We start from the raw sequence: 17810 nt of genomic DNA, 5'->3' as shown, positions 1-17810 counted from the left end.
AGTGTCATGATAACTCAGAGAAGAGATAATATCCAGGAGGAGCAAGTGGTCAACTGTGTCAAATCCAGCAGAGGTCAAGAAGAATGAAGATCAAATAGAGGCCAGTAGAGATGGCAATTAAAAGATCATTGATCATTTTGTAGAGAGAACAATTGACATAACACAGTTGGAAGACAGGTCACAGAGGTTTCAAAGCAATTGAGGAAGTGGAGGCACCAAATGTTTATAGATTTTTCAAGGGGTTTCATTGAGAAGAAGTATGGTCTTGGTTTTCTTTTTTCAGTAAAGTACGAGACAAGGTCCTCAATGGAGAAGAGAGTGGTTTGGGAAGCTTGAGGGAAAAACAGGTGTTGGATAGGGATAGATGTGTAGGGAGGCAGATAAAGAGGCCTGCCTTGATGGAATGAAGGCTCAGGAGAAGTTGACTAGTACAATTTTATAGTGAACCTAGTCCACAAGGATTTGTGATTTTCTCCAGTTTTGGTCAGTAGCATTTGAAGTAGGGCAAAGGAGGTAGGTGGTGGGAATAACTGAGTGTTGAGGTTTGTCAAAGTATGATTAATGATAGGATAGGGAAGCAACTGATTCAAGAGTAGGGAATAGAATAGAGTTGCACCGATTCACTAAGGGAGCCAAGATTGGAAAAGGGGAGGTATAGCCAGATTAGGGGTGATGGGATGGAGGGATTGGAGGTCATCAGGAAGACAGAGGGAAGGTTTAAGAGGAGAGAGCCATAGGGAGAGAAAGAAAGATAAGAGGTTATGATAAGAATTCTGAGGTTGTGAGTATGGAAGCAAAATTTTTGTAGGTGGTGGCAAGATCAAGGGTCCAATCAACCCTGTGAGTAGCAGAGGTGGAACTGCAGAGTTGGTTGTGGGATCTGAGTTGTGAGTTGTAAGGAATTGTGAGACTGCTGAATTGGGAAGTTAGGGTATTTGAAGGAACATCAAAATGTATGTTGCCATCCCCTAGAAGAAGGAAGAACATGGGGTAGAAAAGGACACTGTAAGCTAGGCACCAGACTCAATAGGAAAGAAAGGGAGAATATCTTGGGAGTCTGTAGATAATAGATATCAGAATCTGGACTGAGTGATAAAATTTGGATTGCATGAAACTCATAGCAGAGATTGCTGAGTGATGATGGGAAAGGGAGAGTTCAGATATGATAATGAAAAGCAGAGAGTATTAGGGCTCTTCCCATCATGACCATTGAGTCAGAGCATATGAGTGAAAGCAACCATTACTGGAAAGGGTAGTCAAGGAAGCCAAGCCATCTAGAGTGAACCAGGTCTCAATGAGTGCGCAAAGATGATAAGAATGAGAAGGGGAGAAAGAAGAGGTTTAAGATGAAAGCATTCTAGTAATTGTGGAACAAACCTTTCAGAAGGCACAGTGGAAGAATGATAATTTATGGAGTGAAACATTGGGCATAGAATTGAGAGGATGAGAGTGAGAGGGTTAAGCTTGAGGCTTTGCTCTTCAGCACTTGTGGCTGAGAGTCTTGAAGGGACTTGAAGGGCCCTTACTTCCTCATTTGCTTTCAGATCTCTGTGATCTGACTTCCAACTCTGTTGTTTAACTGAAGTTGCTGTCTCTCCAAAATGACCGATAATCTCTTAATTGCCAGTTTACTGACCTCTTGTCAGTCCTCATGGTTTTTGACCTCTGCTGGATTGAATACAGTTGACCACCTTCTCCTCCTAGATACTATCTCTTCCCTGAGTTATCATGACACTGCTTTCTCCTGGTTCTCCTCCTTCTTCTGTGACTGCTCCTTTATAGTCTCTTTGTTCCATCTTCAGCCATGTCATATACATTCATTCTTCAAGACTCTGACAGTCCAAGAGGTCAAGTTAAGAGGCTCATAAGCAAGAGGTGCCCTCGTGTTTCCTGAGTTAGCCTGTGGCAGTGTCATCTTTTCTTAGAACAGATTGGTCTAATAGTGGGTAGATCAGTTTGGTCTATGGGAATGAAGAATAAAGGTTTTTTTTTTTCTGGGTAAAGATTGTGAGATCTAGTAGAATGTTAGTCTCCTGAAGCCTGACACTATTTTATGTATGTCTTCGCATGTCAAGTATAAAGCACAGTATGTTGCACATTGTGATTTTTTTCAGTTCAGGAAGTTTCTTTTGAGGAACATTAAATCATTTGTCCAGTGTGTGGAGGAGAAAGGACTTGAACAGTCAGTCAAAAAAAATTTGTTAATTGCCTATTATATGTTAGGCATTGTGCTAAGTACTGGGGTTACACACAAAGGCAAAAGTTTCTGTTCTTGGAAAGCTCAGTCTAATGGGAGAAACTACATGAAACCAACTATATAAATATATATATATATGCAAGCTATATATGGGATAAATGGAAGATAATCAACAGAGGGAAAGGAAATTGGAAAAGGTCTAAAGAAGTCCAGGGAAGCCAGAAGTAGAGATGAAGAGGTAAAGCACTCCAGGTATGGAGGATAACCTCCAGTGACAATGCTCACAGTAGAAATATGGAGTTTGTTGTGTGAGAAATAGCAAGGAGGCCAATGCCATTGGTAGGGCTGTAGAGCGTAATGTGTAGGAAGAGTGGAAAAGTTGATGGTAGGGTGTAGGTTATGAAGGGCTTTGAGTGCCAGAGAATTTTACACTTATAGGGAGCCATGGGAGTTTGAGAAAGGAGGCAGGGCATGACATAGCTAGACTTGCATTTTGACTTAAATTCCTGTCTTCCTGACTTCAAGGCCAGCTCTCTATCAACTATACCACGTTGTCTTTCACTGATTTGCAGATAGTAGGTACTTAAAGCTAACTGACTTGAATTGAATCTGAGTTCAATTTAACAGTTACCAAAGGATAGCTAGGCAGCATTGATATGGATACAAACACTGCCCTAAGGGTCAGTAAGGCTCACTTTCCCAGGTTCTCTGAGGGGGTTTGAGGTTCATTCTACAGCCCTTCCTGTAACCTGAGGGCATTCTAATGCCCTTTCCCCCTTATATTGAAATATCCTGCAACTTCTACCAAAAGCATTTCTTCTGTCCCCCTTATCCTGTATTCCTTGTTCTGTCATTCATCTTCCTTATCCTGTGTCTTGACAACTTTTTCTTATTTTGCAAACAACCACCTTCCTCACCTTGTTTGTACTTATCCTGTCCCTAAATCTCCAACTCCCTTAAGAAACTCTAAAATTACATCATTGTCCTACGGGCTGTATAGCTTTCTCTCTCTACAAGTGTGGTTCTTTTCTTATATCAGTACCTTTGTTTAGCTCCTTGCTAAATCTCAGGTCTGCTCCCTTTTGCATCAGTAAAGCTCCCAATGGCTTCAGAGAAGGTTTAAATGAATTCATTCACATCTGAACCAGCTCTCCCAACTATGACCTCAAGAGCACAGTAGATAGAATACTAGGCCTGGAGTCAGGAAGGCCTGAGTTCAAATCTGACCTCAGACACTTACTAGCTGTGTGACCCTGGACAAGTCACTTTACCATTTGCTTCAGCTCCCTCATCTGGGAAATGAGCTGGAGAAGGAAATGGCAAACCACTCCAGCCTTTGCAAGAAAAACCCAAAAGGGATCAAGAAGAGCCAGACACTGCTGAAAACTACTAAATGACAAACAGTTATCAAAGCTTCCTCAGAAGGCCCTCCTTCTATAGTGATCATCGGCAAGTCACCTAATCTTTCCTAGTTTTATGAGTTATCAACCTATCTATACAGTGGGAATTTCCCACACTGTTGAAATTATAGATCATGATAGTAGCAGAACAATAATTTGGTTGTCAGCAAGTTAGTAAAATATGCAAAAAAATGATTAGGCTGATGGTATTTGTAATGGTATTTACCAAGAGGACACTTTGTCCTTGAAGTAAGGAAGACTTTGCTCATAATTAATGCTATCCCAAAGTGGTAAGGGGTGGCCAGGGATGTAAATTCCCCCATTGTAGCCCTCCAAACAGACACCTGATGATTATTTGCCATTGAGGTCTATGGCAGAAGGGATTTTTGTTTCAACAGATACAAGTTGATTGAGATAGCCTCCAAGTGTCCTTCTAAGCTGAATACTGGGGGATTCTCTGACAGAGAAGGATTGTGCGGCATTCCATCCTGTTCTGGGTGAGTACAGAACCCATAAAGTGAGTGTACCTTGAGTATCTGAGTGGATGTCCATGCAGGAAATTTCTACTGAGTTATTCTGAGCTTCCAGTCTGATGTTTCCATTTTCCAGAGAGCAGTTGCTGATGACAAGTGTTTCAAAAGCTGGGAACAACAATGAAACAAATGAGCCCACCTGCCTTGACTGCTTCTTAGACAAAAAGCCACCACCATTGGAAGCATCCTAGCCCATTTCCTTGAATGAGCTATATCTGACCCACAGATAGTTGATTTTGTCTTCTTTTGGGACCATTGGCACTCAGGGGAAGTATTCCGTTATCTGGGCCAATGGCAGGAATGCCTGAATGGCATAGTTTCCTTGTCATTTTAATGTAGATTGTATGAGTCTGAGGGATTCATATCAGATATACATCTCTCTTGTTCTTTGGATAGTGACATTGTAGATGGTCAACCATCATTAAAGGGGAGCATTTTACTCAAGGGCTAGCCTAGCACCATTTCAGCATTTTTCACTAGTATAAGCTCCCTACTCTGATTTAAAACTAATAAAGTTTTAAGTTGGAAGGAGACATAGGCTCATACTGTTTGGAACCAGGAGCAATAAATGGGTAGAAGTTTTGCATTGACTTGATATCAGGAAGACCTTCCTAGAAGAACTATCTAGAGTCATAAAAGGATGTCTCAGGAAGCAGTGGATTCCCTCTCATTGGAAGTCCTCTACAAAAGCTGGATGGTCCAAATATTTATCACTTGATCAGACCAATTGATCCTAGCTTTTCTAAATTCAGCTAGGCTGGTCCCGGTAGAACTGTGACTAGGTATTCTAATTCCTGGGTAAGATGAAATCAAAGAAAGGTGGATTTATTTGCCCCTTCTTCATGAAAAGGGGCATTTGGTCACCCCCACAGTCCAGACTGAGCCCTGGCAGTTTGGCTATGAATGCTACCTGATTTTTGATCATTGGGTGAGGCAGATGGAGTAGGAGGAGAGAGGTAGGGAGAGGTAGCACCATGAGGGAAGGCATTCTTCATGGAGGGGTTGAGCATTGGAGTGAAGGTGATTTTGTTATATGGTATGAGCTGGAGGAAACTTTCACTGTAAGGAAGTATCCTGAAAGTAAGCTACCCTTACTCAAAACCCATTCATTCATAGGCAATCTTAAAAACCTGTCAAACTGTTAGGGACAAACTTGATGCATAAAAAAGGGGATCAAGAAAAATTGATTAAAAATGAAGTTCAGAGGATGGAAGGCCTTCCACGTTCCTCCCCGTGAAGGAACGAGTAGCTTCCAGTATGGCCACTGGAAGGACTATGATCAGGTCAGGATGAGGCAGGACCCTTATAGAATTCCAAACTTTGGTTCTCCCGTGATACCATCCCCTGACCATGTGGCTTCATGTTCTCCTCTGATAGGCTTTCCCTCAACCAACATATTGAGCATATGTAGTAGTTTTCTGACCTTTACTCGCTGTACTAGGTCACCCCCCTGCACCCCCCCCCCCATCAACTGGAAGTGTGCAAATAAAACTTAATTCCTATTTCGCACATGAACCAATCAATCAAGAAAAATTTATTAAATGCCTGCTATGTATTTGATAGATGTTTGCCAAGACCCACTATTCTGACCAGGTGAGTCATTGAATGCTATTCATTCACTATATCAACCTGATTGACTTTTCTACTGAATTATTTGCTGTTTCATTGAGTGGACTGAATCCAGTGGTTGCTGGGATCTGGAAGACACAACCTCTACCATACAAGCTCACCCAGAAAAGAGTTGTTCTGTGCCACCTGGGTCTTAGGAGAACTGAGAGCATCCTCCAACGCAGCCTGTTCTAATTCCTGTAATAGTTTTGTCACTTTGGTTCCAACTCTCTTTTTCTCAGCAGGTGAAGACTCATTAATGGTAATAAGTGCTTCAAGGTGGATAGAGATATTTTCCAGCTGATGAGAGAAAATAAATAATGTCATAAGGTTAAAAGACCTGTCTAAGGCACTGCTCTGGGGCTTGGACTAAGTTAGGAGGAAGGATGCTAGAGTAAGAGTGCTGGACTTAGAAACAAGAAGAATGAATTCAAATCCTACCAATGATACTCAGTGACTTTGTGACTAGAGAATGTCAAGTAACCTTCCTGAGCTTTTTCCTTATCTCTAAAATGAGTACAATACTATGTGCCTTACAGGGTTGTTGTGTAGCTGAAATGAGATAATGTATGTGTAGAACTGTGGGAACCTTAAATTACTTGATAATTGTCAACCATTATGAGATGTAGTTGTTTAAATTCTGTATCTTCAGATTATTAATTCTATATCTTTACAGCCTGCCCTCATCTCACCTGTAGATGACCAGCATCTCTCCTCTCTCTGATTCCATCTCAAGAGAAGCAGCATGGTATGGTGGAAAGAACAACATAGCTGGAGCCAGAGGATCTTGGTTCAAAGCCTGCCTCTGAACTTATTCTCCATGTGATCTGGAGCAACTAACTTCACTATCTTGGGCTTCATTGTCCTTGTCAGTCAAACAAGTAGGTTGAACTAGATGATTTTTGACGCTTCTTCTGGTTCTGAGTCAATGATCTGTCTCAGTTCTACTTTATCCCATTTACTTTTCTCTTTATCTGACTCCCTTTCTCCTCTCCCTGATCTCAACTACCTTTACTTGCTTCCTATCTCACTGCTGCTTTACTATTCAGTCACAACTCACCTTGCTGCTGCCTCCTGGATTCCGGGGAAAGGAGACTTCTACAAAAGAGATAGGTAAGGCAAGATCATTAGGAAGACACATGTTAAATGCAGACCTTCTGCTAATCCCCCAAGGATTGTCTTAGGTTGACTTGAGATCATACTGTTTTGCCTTCATTAGTAAGGTGTTTCTGAATCCTGGGGTTTTGGTATATAGCCCAGAAGTATACTCATTCACATCTGGGGTCTCAGAACCAGACAGATGAAAAACCATTTGGGGAATGAGATGATGTTTTTGTCTCCCAAATCAGCTTGAATTATTCCTCTACTAGCTGACTCCTGGAAAGTCTCACTTTATCCTCTAACTTCTCCGTGACTAAGAAGCCGCACCTCTCACAGTAGCACTCATGAGCTAAGTTTTTCTTCTCACTTCCATGGGGGTGTAGGAGATGATGTGTGCTCTGAGTGCATAGCCTGGGCTTTGTCTCAGAGCAATAATTATCAGTTATATCTTTGAGACTTTACACTATGGAATAATTTTTATATCCTTTCTTGGTTAACCCTACAATATCTTGTGAGGCACACAGTTCACAGACTATTGCTCCCATCTTATAGTTGAGAATACTGAGGTAGAGAGAGAAAGTGACTCAGCTATTACTGATTTTCTTCTTATAGAATCACAGAGATTCTCAGAGTTTAAAGATGACATCTAGTCTGAGACCATTTCTGAATTAGTGCCCTTTCTATGACTTCCCTGACGAATGGTTGTCTATTCCCTGCTTGAAAATCTCTATTGAAATGCAACTCATGAAGCACAGATTAAAAATTAATTGGAATATAAATAATCTAATCCTAAAGTATGAGTGGGCCAAAGAACAAATCATTAAAGATAATGACAACAATGACACAATATAACAAAATTTGTGGAATGTAGCCAAAGCAATACTTAGAAGAAATTTACATCTCTAAGCATTTACATCAGTAAAAAAGAAAAGAAAAGAGAGAGAGAGAGAGAGAGAGAGAGAGAGAGAGAGAGAGAGAGAGAGAGAGAGAGAGAGAGAGATCAATGAACTGGTAATGCAACTAAAAACCCACCAAATTTAGATCCCCAATTAAAAACTAAAATAAAAGTCCTGAAAATCAAAGGAGAGATGAATAAAATGGAAAGGGAAAATGAACAAAACTAAGAGCTGGTTTTAGGAAAAAACTAAAAAAAAGCAAATCTTTTTTATTTGTTTTTTTATTTTAATTTTATATGTTTAAAAATTAAAAATTAATTAGATTAACAAAAGAACACCGAATTGCTAAACTACTTCTTTGAAGGAGCAGTGCTGATGAATGATGATTGCTGATTGTGTGTGTACTGGGCTTTTATGCCTTACACCTCTGCGAAGTTACATCAGCAATTCCTATTTTAACCCCCTGGCTGAGTAAAGTGTGAAAAATCATTTCATTGACTTAAGAAAGCTTAACTATGCAGAGTGAATTATAGGCTGCACAATGGGGACTGATGACATGATTTCCAACCAAATTGGTAGGGGTTATTGCTACCTTGGGAGGTAGATTGTCTATTGTGTTCCTCCAAACTGCAAGCTAGGAATAGCCAGTAGTAAGCTACCATTGGAGTCAGAGACTGGGGAATGTGCAAGTCTCAGAGTATAAGTAAGAATTTCATGAAATAATTTGGGGCACCACCTTTGAGAACCATGCAGTTAAAAGATAAGAAAAGTAAAAAGTTTCCTTTCATTTTCTCAAATTAGAACTTTGCTGTGTATGTGTGTGTGTGTGTGTGTGTGTGTGTGTGTGTGTGATAAATGAGGTAATTCATTTTGAGCTCCATTTTTTCCCCTTCTCTTCATCTCAAAATCTCTTGACATCCTCCCTCACTCTCTCTTCCAGTCTCTGATAATGAGATGTGTCCTGCAAGACTCTGTATCTGCAGATAGCAAGAATAGAAGCTCCCTGAGAAAGCCCTAGTGTGTAAGGAAACCCCAACCAGGAGGGAATGCAACCAGCCAGGGTGGGCAGCAGAATTCAGAATCCTAAGCCTAGGGGCTTGGAGACCTCTAGTATCCTTTCTTGAGATGCCATAGAGTTCTTTGAACATACAGCACTCTGAACTTCAAAAACTCAAGGGCAAGCTACCTTTTGGAGGTGGAGGGCAGGTTGAATATATTATTAAACAGAGGATACCAGCCACCATAAAGAATTCTTACACATTTAGAGATTTCTTGAAATCCAAACTAGAAAAGAGAGTATGAATAATGGATTTTCCATAAAGATTTTAAGATTACCTAGAAGAAATGGAATAAGACATAAAACTATGAAATAAAATCTCTAAGGAAAGAATTTAGAACAGAGAATGGTAAACCTTAGTCAAGTATTGGATACCCTGAAAATTAGAATAGAGCATGCAGAAATCAAAGATTCTGTGAGAAAACAAGAAAGATTAGAACAAAGTCAAAAGACTGAAAAAATAGGAGAAAATAGAAGGTGTCTTCTATCAGAAACAATTGTCTTGGAAGAGAGTCAAGGAGCGATAATTCAAGAATCGTCAGACTCCCTGCACACTTGGATTTAAAAAAAGCACCTGGACCCCATAATTGAAGAATAATGATCAATTTGTCCAGATCCAAACAGAGTACAAAGTGAAAATAGAAAGAAACCGTTGATCTTCTGAAAGAAACCTCTGAAGGAAAAATTCCAGGAATTTTATAGCCCAAATCCAAAGCTTCTCTGTCAAGAAAAAATTCTTCAAGCAGCCAGAAAATAAAGTTTAAGTACCGAGGAACCAGTCAGAACTGCATAAGATTTGGCAGTTTCTGCCATAAACAAGAGGAGGTCTTAGAGGAAAGTATTCTAAATGGTAAAAGATATGTGTTTACATTCAAGAATAACTAAAAATAAAAAATAACTTCAAAACGAAATATCATTCTACAGGGAGAAAAGTGGAATTTTCTTGGAATAGAAGATTTTCAGGTAGTTCTAATGAAAAGATAAGATCTAATTAGGAACTTGGAAATGCAAGTGTAAGATTTAGGAGAAACCTGGAAAGGAAAATTTACTTGAGCAATCGGAAGGTGCTATGTGATGATGAAAAGCTAATATTCTAATAGATAGAAGAAACAAGTGTCCGTATAGAACCTTAATGTCTTCAAAGGATATTGAGGGAGTTATATTAGAAAAAAAGAGGATTTGAAGATGTATCCCTGAGCCTCTATTTAGGAGAAGGAATCCAGAACAACCAATCCTGATTCTGTGGATTATTCCACGTTGTCTCAGTCACCTGTCACATGTGCTCCTGGTTGCCCTGTTCTCTCACTGATGAGCTCTTTGCAATATTTCCATTCTTGGGGAAGGGCCCTGGACTAGCCATCTTTCACCGTCTAGATTTAGGCACAATCCTCCCGATTCTGTTTCTGTGGTCCCCTTCACCTACTAGTAAGCTCTTCCTAGATTTTCCATCTTGAAAAAGGCCCTAGTCCAGCCATCCCAACCAAGTACCTCCTTCTCTCTTACCCCTCTTTTCAGCTCATCTTTTATTTGTTGTCTTGTCCCCTTACAATGTAAGTTTCCTGAGGCCAGGGCCTGTCCTTTTTTTGCTTATATTTTTATTTCCATGGCTTAACATAGTGCCTGGCACATAGTTAGTTCTAGGTAAATAATTCTTGACTTACTAACTGTAGCTTCATTCTATTCTGACGACTTTAAGAGGGGAAAACAAATGCAACATAAAAGCATATATTAGTGTAGAAAGGGAAAGGAAGTAGAACTAGTTCCTTCTCAAAATTTGTTTGTGATAAAAATGTACAAGATAGAGGAAGTGCTGAGGAGAGCGTGCAACCTTCTTCTGAACCAGATAAAAGAGTTTTGAATATGTACACATACAGACACGCAGACACACACACAAACACATAGTTTGGTGCAGAAATGAATGAAACTCAATAGAGAGACTGGCAGGCACAGGAAAGGGAGTTTCATTATGAGGGAGGATAATATCAGAGACAGAACAGTCATAAGCTAAATAAACATCTTGATTGTAAGGGGAGACTTAAAGTAAAAAAACCCCAAACAAACAAAAAATCAGAGAACTAGAAACCAACAGGGTACTTATCAATTGGAGAATGACTGAACACGTTGTTTAATGGAATATTTTTATGCCAAAAGAAATGAGGAAATCATTGTAATCCTGGAAAATATGAACGGATACAGAAAAAAGAGTGCAGAAGCCAGAGACCATATTTTACAATGATAACAATTTATAAAAAAGAATTATTTAGAAAGACTTAGAAATTCTGATCTAAGCAATGATAACCATGTCCCCAGAAAGATCTATAGTGAAGCATGCTACCTACTTCCTGGTTGTTAGGGATATGCCTTTTTGACCATGACTCCTGTGTAGATTTATTTTGCTCAATGATACTTATTTATTACAGGGTTCTCCTCTTTTCTCCATTTGCAATTGAGAGGATGTTTGGAGGAGAGGTGGGCTTGGATGGTGATGAGAAAAGAAGTAGGAAAGAAAGAGAAGAGAGCTGCTGAGACATTAAAAAAGAACTACCCAAAGAAGGACAGAAGAAAGTTCAGAAGGAAGCATGGAGAAGATACTCTTGAAAGAATAATGTTGAATTTTTTGTTTTCTTTCAAAAGGCAAGTAATATAGAATAGAGATTCATGATTTCTTAGAGAAAATTCTTTTTGTATTCTGCTTTGTGTATATGGAAATGATCATGTTTGTTTGTTTTGGTTTTGATTTGTTCATTTCAAAATTAAAAGAAAGCCAACAGGAAGTTGGTCATTGTCACTTTGAATTACAATTTCCCTTGGAAATTTTTGGCTTATTTTTTATTTTTCCAAAGACTTTTTGTTATCAATTTATCTGACTTCATAGGGTAGGCTATTAGTATTATAATGAAGTTTACAGCCATTGGTCCCTTGACATTTGAAACTGCAATGAAGCAATGAGAGATATTGGAAGGAAGGGAAAGAAAATAGTCTATGTCTAGGTACACAAGCTCAGGCTTATCCTTTGGTCTGTTTTCATGGTCTTTGCCCAGATAAGGAATGAATCACTTCATTCTCTTCCTCTTTTCCACATGGTCAGGAACCTTTTCCTCCTTTGCCTCCTTGCCCCAGCGTGACCAGAGAAAGACCTGTGAACCTGGAAAGGTCCAGAGGATTTGGGACTTTCCATCAGCATCTTACCTAGTAGCATCCTCGGAAGAGCTGATGGTAGTGTCTGCATTGAGAACTGGGGACTGAGGAAAGGCAGCTTCTGGATTTTGTGAAGAAGCCAGCAGAAAGCTACACTATTCGAAATGTAAATTTCATAAGGGCCCTATGATTGGGAGAGATCAGTGACCAGGAACAGTGAAATATCCTTTTACCACACAGGCCCTTTGAGGTTGAGCAAACTTTTCCTTGGACTGTGTATGTATGCATTTGTGAGAGAACATGTAGTAGGTTTGGGGGAGAGATTTTGTGATAACTGTTCTTACTGTACCACTTTAGTAAATATCTGTTTCTAGAAAGTCATTAAGTCTGGCTGACCGATATCAATTGACACTCATCAGGTGAAGCACAATTTTGGAGTCTAGAAAGTCATAATTTAGAGAAACCACCCCACAACCGCTCAGAATTCCATGGGGAGCAGAAGCAGTCCGGCTTTGGGGATTTGTTCTCCTAGTTGGATTGTAGGTCTGGAGAGTGAACCCAGCGCTGGTGCTACATTTATCTTAGATTGCATCCCTCCCCATACTGGGGACACTGATGACAACACTGAGAATCTAGTCAGAGGAATGAAATGGATAGTAACAACTCTTATACTTCATGGTTTGCTAAGCATGTTTGCTATAGTCTTGTGAAGCAGGAAGCAAAACTATTATTATTTCTGAATTATAGATGAGGAAACTAACTGATGATGCTCTATTCAGAAAAGTCCTTGGCACATTTAGTTAACTCCATATTGTATATACCTAGTTAGAGCACATACACACACACTCACAGAGTGTAAGTACATTGTAACGACAGGAATTTTGTCCCAGGTTGTTGAAATGTGGATGATTGGGGAGCTAGGTAGTATATCAGATAGAGCACTGACCCTGGAGTCAGGAGGACCTGAATTCAAATCCAGCCTCAGACACTTGACACATTACTAGCTGTGTGACCCTGGGCAAGTCACTTAACCTCAATTGCCTCCAAAAAAAATTTGGATGATCTGTATAATACTTGTATAATCCTGTAGTACCCATTAAGTAACTTAAGTAAAGGCTATTGGATAAGAGATGGAATGAGGCCTAATGGAGAGAGAGCTAGGCTCAGAGTTAAGAAAACCTTCATGTTTCCCCTTAGACACACACTGGATCTATGAGTCTCCAAGGCCCCCAGCCTCTCAATGCCTCAGATTCCTCTCTGAGAGTACAGTGAACAGGGCATTGGGAGAGAAATCACTGTCCAGTCCCCTCCAAAAATATCCCTTTTCCCTCTTTCTCCTCAATATTGGGTCCCACAGGCAGAAAGCAGTGCCAGCAGGTCAGACTCCTGTGGCCTCAATTCCTTCTTCTGGGTTGTAGCTTGGAAGGAGATTTGAACCTCCCAACTCTGAGCCAAGGTCTGGCCACAGCACTTGGATGAGGTTTCCTGAGGAGTCTGATCTGGGATGGACAGAACAGAGAGAAGGGGAGAGTTCCCAGGATTTATAGGTAGCCCCTGTAGTGAGGAGCTAAGGGAACTGAACAGAGAGAGCCTGAGTCAGGGAGGGGCCTGAGGAAGGTCAGAGGGGGCCCATATGAGGAGGCAAAGGCCTCTGGGCAGAGGTGGCCCATGCAGGGAGGGGTTTCTCTGCTCTCACCTCAGCACAAAGAGTCCTTCAGTGGGTCTCACGCTAGACACAGAATGCAGGAGAGGTTTGTACCTTGACAGTTGTTCATAGTGGGCTTTGGGAATGTCTTCCCTCCAGAAGGAAGTGCATATCCAGAGTTACAGATGCATTGGTAACTTCCTATTGTATTAACACAGCTTGCATTCGGACCACACGAGGCATTAATGGGTGATGCACATTCATTAATATCTGCAATAAAAGAAAAGAGAAAAAGAATGAAACATCCATATTTGCACATGGCCCAAGTGGGCATTTGTTCCATCTGACTATACTATGCTGTTTGTTACAGAGGCTTTCTTTTTCATTTTCTTTTCCAAAGGGGCTAAAGGAATAGGAAAGAAATTCTTGCTGGTTGAAAAAAAGAAAACAAAAAGGAAGAGAAGAAAAAAAAGGAAAAATCAGGAAGGAAGTAGAAAGGGATGGGCTCAGAGACAGTTCCTAATCTCTGAATTCTTTCTGGAACCTTCCTGCTGACATATAAGTACAGACATCTCTTCTCAGGCCTCTGACAGTGACAGGGGGAAAAGACACAGGAGGTAACTTGAGGAGGCCAAGAGAGATTTCTTTGGCTGGGGGAGATCTGAGGAGCCCATGGCCAAGGAGAAGCTGATGATTTGGAGGCAGAGGGTCAGGTCATTGTCTCCAGAACCAACTCCTGAAGAGAGGAGAGGGGATGAGATGGAGGCACCAGTAAAGGGGCTGGCCTGGGCAAGGAAAAGAGCCTTGTCTTCCCCAGAAAAAGAGGAACAGGAGAAGAGGATGGTCTGGGAAGGATGATGGCCAGGAGGTGAGGGAGCTCTGGGAGGGCAGCCTTGATCTTCTCAGTAGAGTAGGAGGCCAGGTGCCCTGCTGAGATCCTAGGGGGGATGGGGTCATGGGCATGAGGGGGTTAAGGAGGCAGGGCAGGGTTGTGAACTGTCCCATTGGAAGGGAAGCAGCTTTCGGAGTACTACAGAGATGAAATTTTGGACAAATACAAAGACTGCGCAGGTAGTATGACCTGTAATCCCTGTTCCCTGAGAGGGATGCTGAGGCGGATCTCTTGAGCTCTGGAGTTCTGAGTTATAGGAGGTTTAAAGCCAATTTAGTGTCTGTGCTAACCTGGTACCAATGCAATGAGTTCTAGGAGGGGAGGGCTGCCAGGGTGCCTAAGGATGGGAAAACTAGACCAGATTGGAAATGGAACAGGAGAAAAGTTACTTTACAATCAATGGTGGGATTGGGCTCAGGAATCGATGCTGCACTTCCATCTGGGTGAGATTGGGAGACTCAGGAAAGAAAGAAGAAAGAAAGAGAGAGAAAGAAAAACAAAAAAAAGAAAAGAAAGAAAAAAAAGAAAGGAAGGAGTAAGAAAAGAGAGAACAAAAAGATTACTGTCTAGCAGGGAAGGTCCAGTTAGAATCAGACAATAGGAACTTGATCCAGGATATGGGATCCTATGTTCAGAGCTGAAGGGACCATCCCAACCTCCACCTTTCACAGATAAAGAAAGGGAAGCCCATGGTGGGGAAGTGACTTGTCCAGGTTTTCACAGCCAGTAAGTCTCAAAGATGGGATTTGATTCTCCCTCCTCTGACCCCCAGAGCCAATGCTCTTCCCATTGGAACCCCCCAGCCTTCCAGGGATGACTTTCTTCAGCAGCTACTTATAATACTTATAATGGTTAATTATAATTATAGCTAGCATGTAGATAGTGCTTTAGGCTTTCTAAAGCACTTTATAAATATTATCTCACTTGATCCTCATCACCTCAGAGGTAGGTGCTGTTATCATCCCCATTTTACAATTTATGAAACTGAAGGAGAAAGAGGTCAAGCGACTTGCCAGGGTCATGTGGCATCTACAGTTGCATTTGAACTCAGGTCTCTGTGACTCTGGGTCCAATGCTCTATCCACTGTACCTGCTAGCTACCTCAAATCATAACCTCTTTTGGGCTTTGTTTTCTTTGGATTTTAAATGTTTCATTGGCACTCTTAGGATATCGTAGTGAAAAAGAAGCTGGCCTTGGAGCCAGAAGACCAGGGTTCAAGTCCTGCCCTTGACACAGGTTGGCTCTGTGATTCTGGGAAAAGTCACTTAACTTCTCAGTGCTCTAAGCAGCTCTCTCTAAGGCTATAAGTGGCTGTGTATTAAAAACGTATAACAGCAAATGTTTTGTAGAGCAGAGAAACCTAGCTGTACCTCCTGCCTGGAGCACCCTGCCTCACCATCCCTGCCTGTTTGGATCCTCTTCTGTTCAGTTCAATTCACCAAACACTGAGTGCCTACTGCATGCCATGCACTGAGGAAACATGGACAAAACCAAAACAATAGCCCTGTCCCCAAAGAGCTTACATTCTACTGGAATCCTCCCTGATTCCTTCCACCTTGTCCCAATTCAAAGGAATCTCTCTCCCTATTCACATTTGTTCGTATACAGTTTTTTGGTCTTTTTTGGAGGGGTTGGGGAACTGCAGGACTGTCACAGTCTACTTTGTATTCTATTTATTTGTGTCACAGCCTTTCTAGTAGACTGTAAGTTCCTTAATGGCGGGGTCTATGGTATTCTTCTTTGTATCTGTCCAGTCCATAACCACACAAAAAACTTTGGCCTGACCGTACACATAGGAAAGACCAAGTGAATGAAGAATGTCTATACACCTATCCCAAAAAACTGAATATAAGCTTTCAGGGGGAAAAATAAGCAGTGAATGAAATAGAGGACTTTCAAGCATTCTTGATGAAAAGAACAGAGAGGAATAGAAAATTTGCCTTTCAAATATAAGAATCAAGAGAAGTGTGCAAAGGTAAACAGGAAAGAGAGATCATAAGAGACTTGTTAAAGTTGAACTGTTTATATTCCTACATGGAAAGATGATATTTGTAACTCATGAGACCTTTCTCAGTATTAGGGTAGTTGGAAGGAATACACACACACACACACACACACACACACACACACATATGGAAAGAGAGTGAGCACAGGGTGAGTTAAATAAGAAGGGATGATATCTAAAAAATAAAATTAAAGGATGAGAGACAGGAATGTACTGAGAGAAGGAGAAAAGGGAGAGGTAGAATGCAGTAAATTATTTCACATAAAAGAGACAAGAAAAAGCTTTTACAATAGAGGAGAAGAGGAAGGAGGAGAGAGGGAACGAGTGAACCTTTCTCTCATCGGATTTGGCTTAAGGAGGGAATAACAAACACACTTAATTGGGTATGAAAATCTATCTTACACATGTATAACCTACATCAGATTGCTTGCCTGCTCAATGAGGGTGTGTCAGGAGGGGAGAAGGGAGAGAATGTGGAACTCAAAGTTTTATAAAAACGAGTGCTAAAAATTGTTTTTATGTTCAGCCGGGAAAAAAGACATATAGGCAATGGGGTATAGAAATCTATGTTACTCTACAGGAAAATAGAAGGGAAGGGGACAAGAGAAGAGAGAGGTGTGATAGAAGGGAGGGCAGGGCCAGCTAGGTGGTGTAGTGAACAGAACACTGGCCCTGGTGTCAGGACCTGAGTTCAAATCCAGCCTCAGACACTTGACACTTACTAACTGTATGATCTTGGGCAAGTGCTTAACCCCAATTGCCCTGCTTTCTCCCCTCCAAAATAAAAAAAAGAAGGGAGGGCAGATAGGAGGAAGGGGTAATCAGAATGCATGCTATCTTGGAGTGGGGGGAGGAGAGAGATGAGAAGAAAATTTGGAGTTCAAAAATCTTGTGGAAGTGAATATTGAAAACTAAAAAGGAACAAAGAACTAATTTTAAAAGAATGTCTATAACACATTTTATGACCTGCAGTTGGATGGAAGACTTATAGAGCATGCTCATCATTACGTATATTTGGGACAGACCATAGAGATAGAAAGTGAATTGGGCTCAAAATTCTTCAGAAGAAGATAGCAGTCTGGAGTTCAAGAAACTTCCAATCTTCTCTATTGACCCCTAAAAAATAAAGGTCTATATCATAATAACAATATTCCATTGGTGTTGCAGTCTGACTGTGAGACATAGAACATAATTGAGGTCCACACATAGGGTGCTAGAGAGGCCCATAGGGGTGTGAGATCCCTGTATCCTAGAACCAATGAGGAACTTCAAGAAACAGAAGGAAAACTGTCTTCATGAAAATGCATGATAGAAAAAAGATGGTCTGGGCATTTGAA

General features: G+C 40.9%; 1 protein-coding gene across 1 annotated transcript in view; it reads right to left on the bottom strand.

The window, feature by feature from the left end:
- LOC140499981 (adhesion G protein-coupled receptor E3-like) overlaps positions 1–17810 on the bottom strand; it is a 70895-nt gene that overhangs the window by 28386 nt on the left and 24699 nt on the right. Inside the window, exons 8-11 of the mRNA XM_072602088.1 lie at positions 13690–13845; positions 6799–6836; positions 5861–6038; positions 4125–4238 (exon numbers count right to left, since the gene is read on the bottom strand). Of these exons, the coding sequence (XP_072458189.1) occupies positions 4125–4238; positions 5861–6038; positions 6799–6836; positions 13690–13845 (486 nt within the window). The remainder of the gene's footprint in view (positions 1–4124; positions 4239–5860; positions 6039–6798; positions 6837–13689; positions 13846–17810) is intronic.

The sequence above is a fragment of the Notamacropus eugenii genome, chromosome 4, assembly GCF_028372415.1.
Source record: "Notamacropus eugenii isolate mMacEug1 chromosome 4, mMacEug1.pri_v2, whole genome shotgun sequence".
In the NCBI taxonomy this organism is placed as follows: domain Eukaryota; kingdom Metazoa; phylum Chordata; class Mammalia; order Diprotodontia; family Macropodidae; genus Notamacropus; species Notamacropus eugenii.
The sequence above is the reverse complement of the archived record's forward strand: the minus strand, read 5'-3'. Positions and strand labels throughout refer to the sequence as shown.